The 4,963-nt window shown below is 54.0% G+C and overlaps 1 protein-coding gene across 1 annotated transcript; it reads right to left on the minus strand.

The window, feature by feature from the left end:
- Positions 1-1,596: 1,596 nt before the first annotated feature.
- LOC106895744 (sodium-dependent lysophosphatidylcholine symporter 1-A-like) lies at positions 1,597-4,903 on the minus strand. Its single transcript, XM_014955362.1, has 5 exons — positions 4,591-4,903; positions 3,977-4,120; positions 3,520-3,696; positions 3,266-3,313; positions 1,597-1,975 (listed from the first exon to the last, which is right to left on the minus strand). Exons 1-4 carry the CDS (start codon positions 4,665-4,667, stop codon positions 3,271-3,273), a joined length of 441 nt encoding a protein of 146 aa, XP_014810848.1. The 5' UTR covers positions 4,668-4,903; the 3' UTR covers positions 1,597-1,975; positions 3,266-3,270.
- Between the last annotated feature and the right edge of the window lie 60 nt (positions 4,904-4,963).

Here is a 4,963-nt window from a genome sequence, read left to right on the forward strand (position 1 = left end):
CCGCCCGCCCGCCGCCTAGAGCGGCTCCGCCCCCCCGCCGCCGCCGCCGCCATCTTCCGCGCCCCCCCGCCTCCTTCCTGCCCGGCCCCGGCCGCCATCTTGGCACCGCGCGGTTGCCAGGGAAACGCGGCGGCCCCCGCCGTGAGGGAGCGGCGGGCCTGGGCGAGCGACCCCGGGGCTCGGCCTAGCCCTCCTCCCCACAGCCGCTGTATCGCCCGGGGAACCCCCAGGGCTCGGCTCCTTACAGGCTATGCCCGTTTCTCCGCCATTTATAGGCCCCAGAAGCGCGGGGCCTGGCGGCAACGAGACCGCCCGGCCCCGGGTGTGTGGCCCAGTGCAGGCCGCTGTGGAGGCCCCGGGCTGCCAAAGTGGGGCTCCCCCGGAACCCCCAGGTCCTAACCCTAACTTTGAATTATATCCACAATTCCCAAGGCGAGGCTGTGCCTAAATGGACAGTGTGGGGCACATGCAATGCCAGCCACCAGGTAAAGTGATGTTTTATACATCGCTATTAATACTGCTCCCCATATGGCTCCTCACGGTGCTGGTGGAGGTCAGTACCGGCCCCGTGTTACTGAGGTATGTTCAACAAAAGGCACACAGGTTTGAACAATCCCAAATTCAAAAGGACTTTCTTCCCTGGAACAGCAGCAACTACTTTCTTTTTTTGGTCAAAAAAAAAAGAGAATCACTCCAGGCGCAGGGTTTTTGCCTCAAAGCGTCCTATTTCCTTACTTCAAGGAGATGAACTTGAGCATCCACAAGGGAACAGAGAAGTTCCAAGGACAGCCAAGAGACTAATAAAAAGCCAGTATTTTCAGCAAGTGCATTAAAATGGGACACAAGAGGGGGAGACTCTTAAAATAACAGATAATGGGATGAAACAAGTTTTAATTGCTTCTATTCCTCCCTTGCATCTTTTAAATACTGAAATGCCAAGGGGGTGGTTTTCTTGTTGCTTTGATGCTGTAGCATTTTTATGTTAAAGCTGCAACGCAGAGATGTTGCCTGTGGTCCCTGACTTTCCCCGAACGCACCCGTCAGCGGGGCAGATGTGCAGGGCCCAGAGTCAGGAGGAAAAATAACAGGGCAGAAAAATGGGGCGTGCTCGCATCCCTCCTGATTAATGCTATTTCAGTGAAGGGCTGGGCTGACTCTCCCTATGAGGGCCAGTGATAAACAAGGATCTGAAAAGGGAAAATAACTGCTCACTGTGTGCCCACGCCAGAGCCTTTGCCGTGCTGGCGCTGGCACGCTGGCACACGCCAGGCACTGTGGCTCTCGCCCTGGGTGGGGTGTTTTGGTGGTGGTTTTTTTTTTTCTACTCCCTGGCATTACCTGCTCATCTTACCAGCAAGGCTGGCTGCTGCAACAAGCAGTACTTCGACAGGGGTGAGGAACTCACCCAGATTTGACCACCCCTCAACTGCTCAGGGCTGGTCGAGACCCAGGGAGGGTCCAGGTCAGATTCTGGTATCTAAACTTTTCAAGCCCAAAGGCTTGAAAAGCAAGTAAATTCTGCCTCAGCCGCTCCCTACCCTCTGGATCGTCTGCTGGCAAAACTCACAAAATAAGAAATACCAAGAGGGAAAAGCGTGACTGTTCAGGTTTAATAGTGTAAAAAATAAATGGGGCATTATTTGAGATACAGAAGCAGCACCCCAGGCATAGCAGCAGGGCTGGCAGGCACCACCTCCCTGCCCTGTGGTGGGTCAGGTCCTGTTCACAGCCCGTGCCACAGGTTGGGAGCTCCACATCAAGCCCACTCCTCTCTCCCAAGGGGTGGGTGCCTTTGGATATCATTCATGCTTTCTGCGGGATCTGAAACTCCCAGTGATCAGTGTTTCCTCGATGCTCAAAGGCACTTGCTTTTTCTTAACTCCACAGGCAGCAAGGCTGAAAGTAGCACGGTGGCAGAGGGCAGTGCATCCCAACACTGGACCAAAGGTTTAGTCAGGTGATGCCAAGGAACATCCTTCACATTCCAGAAAACAAAATGACCAAAAAAAAAAAAAAAAAAGAAAAAAAAAGAGGAAAAAGAGGAGAAATTGTTCTGAATCTGAACTGAAATTGTTCTTACTGCTGCGACAATCCTGAAGGTGCCCTGACGCAGTTCTAAAACACAATTTCCCCCACTGATCGCGAAGTTACACCGCAAGACTTAAAGCTTCAAAATTAATTCAGCCCACAGCTGGGGTGTAATTTGCTCAGATCCTGCCAGTGTGCACCAGACTGGAGAGCTGCAAGGTCAACCAACGGTCAGATGCAGCTCTAGCCCTAAAAATAACCAGCCTCATGCTCTGCCGCTGCACAAGGCTGAACACAGCTCAGCGCTACCAGCCATGAGATGGCTGATTTCTTCTCTCCCCCCCTCCCCGCTGCCCCCTCACTGTTGCCAGGAGAGACGTGGGGATGCCGAGCAGCTCTCACAAGATGCTGCTGTGGGAGATCGAGCTATGGGCTACGACTTAAAAGCAACTCGGCTCGTCTTGACATTTCGTTTGACACTTCTGTTGTAACCTGCCAACCCAGTCAAAACCAGGACAAGCTGCCAGAAACCCCCTAACTACCTGACCAGAGGAAACATGGCCCAGTCCTGCAACATCCTGTGCCGAGAAGCTCCTGGTTTCCCAGAAGTGGCTCAGCTGACAAGGCCCGGGCAGATGGACAGAGTTGGCTTCCACCACCCTGCTGCCAGGTGTCATTGTTTCTGTATATGCTTTAAAACACTGCTGGCTTGAACTTCACCCTTGTTTGAAGAAATTCTAAACCTTTCACTCTGAAAGGGCAGTCTAAGCACAAAGGCATGCACTATCTCAGCAGTATTTTCCCTAAAAACTGATCAAAAATAGTTTCCTCTCGAAAACAATTCCTGCATTCTTTGTGCATGCTTTCCCACAGGGTTAAGTGACACCTCCGCACCCCAGTGTGAGAGAGCACTGCTCTGGGGCTGGTGGGGGCCCTTCCTCCCCGGCACTGCGGTCTTTCCCCAGAAAGAGAGCATGGATCTGCTTTGCCCAGATCTGTCAGGACTTGCCAAAAGACCGGAGAGGCCAAGCCCTGAAGAAAGCAGCTCTGGTGAGGTGGCAGGACTGGGGCTGCAAGAGGAGCCCCTCCACATCCTGTGCCTGCCAGCCAGGAGGGGGTCAGGATACAAAACAAGCCGTTGGGACAGGGAACAGGAAACAACAGGAAGCAACGATTTTCCCCGAGAGCGGCACATCCTGACAGCGCAGCAAAGCTGTGTCCTTCCTGATGAACTCACCCACTTCAGCCCTGGGTTTGTTCTCGGCTGTCGTGCTGTACCTGATGCCTGTTAAAAGGAACACAAGTGCTCATGAAATCTGGTGTGAAGTCAGCAGCTTCCAAAATACCCCCCAAACCCATTGGGAAGTGCACCCCTAGAGAGGGTTGTAGCCAAAGGATGCAGCTGGACACACTGGACACACACTGTCCCTTCCCTGTACATTTTTGTGTCAGGCTAGGACCAAGGCAGACACCCAGGGAGCTGGAATTTACCCCAGTGCCTCCATCTCCATTCTCATCTGCTTCCTCCTCTCCTCATTGATGGGATGGAGACAGAAGATGATTATGGCAATGAGCAGCAGGCCTATTGGGACTGGGGCCATGAGAAGCTGCAGGGTGAGGATGACGGAGGGGTTGTACGTGCAGTCTCCAGCATGGTAACCTGCAAAACTGAAGAGGAGAATGGTTTTCCTTCCCCCAGCCCCACTGGGCCACTGCAGAAAGGCCAACAGGCACCTCTGTCACTATCCTCTAGAGTCTGGTATCAGAGGCCCAGTTTTGGGGAATTCCCACTCCTTTTTCCTCCTCTTGCTCCCAGTAGATGTTGGAAAGACACGTTTGGATATCCCTGTGACTCATTCCAGCATCTCCTATCAACGTTCTAGAAAACAGATGTGGAAAGTGCCTGTGCTGGGCTGAAAAAATAGGGGAGGGAGTGTTTGGGGCTTACTGTAAACTCAGTGTCGATATCCCCACGGCAAGGCCACCTGCAAATTTGTTGAAGAAGACATAAAACGAGTAGAAGAGAGCCTCCAGGTTGAGGCAGCTGGGGTTCCTCAGCATGAAGTCATCCACCGTATCCGGCAGCATGGACCTGGGGACGGACACCCCCCCAGAGGTGTTAGTGGCACCCACGCCCCAGTGCCAGCTGAACTCAGCTGCAGCCGCTCCCAGGCCACCCCAAGCAGCAGCAGAAAGAGACAGAAACCCCTTGCAGAACCCCACTCTGGAGACCGCTTTGTGCCCGTCCTCTGCCTTGGGCAAACAGGGCAGAGAGCGTCTGACAGAGGGTGCGGCAGCTGCTTCAGAAAGAGAGGAAAAACCGCGCCTTGTGCAATGACTGGCGTCTTGCTGCTGAACCTCAACACAGACTGAACGATGCTGCTGGGGGACCGTGGATCGCATCCACCTCCCTTCACAGTCCCACCTCCACAGGTCCCTCTGCAGCCCAAAAATCTGCTGTATTGAGCAAACGGGCAGCCTTGGCACATCATGGGTGGTGCTTTCCCCGTAACCTTCCCCTCCTGTCCACCTGACAAGTGGCTCGGAGCTGCCTCTGCTCACCAGGGTAAAAGGTAGAGCACAGCCATGCTGCAGCCTGCCATGATCACCAGGAAGACGAAGGCCAGGAAGTTGTGCATCACCTGGGTGACAGCTACCAGGGCTGGGATGATCAGCTGCAGCGGCGAGAGGAAGAGGAAAAACAAAAGCACATGGGCCCTTTCCGCTGCTGACAGGTTGCTCTGCTCCAACCAAAGGCCATGCTCCACCCTTCCCCACACATTTCATCAACTCCTGTCCCCCGTGACTGCAGCAGGGAGCCCTGGACAGGCTGACACTGGCAGCAAAACCTTTCTCGTGGGTAAAGAAGGGCTGGTTGTGGAGAGCAATGGAGCCTAGTGGTTAAACAAAAGCTGGATCTGCTACGGCTGCACCC

Source organism: Calidris pugnax, unplaced genomic scaffold (genome assembly GCF_001431845.1).
Source record: "Calidris pugnax isolate Ruff unplaced genomic scaffold, ASM143184v1 scaffold50, whole genome shotgun sequence".
NCBI lineage: Eukaryota > Metazoa > Chordata > Aves > Charadriiformes > Scolopacidae > Calidris > Calidris pugnax.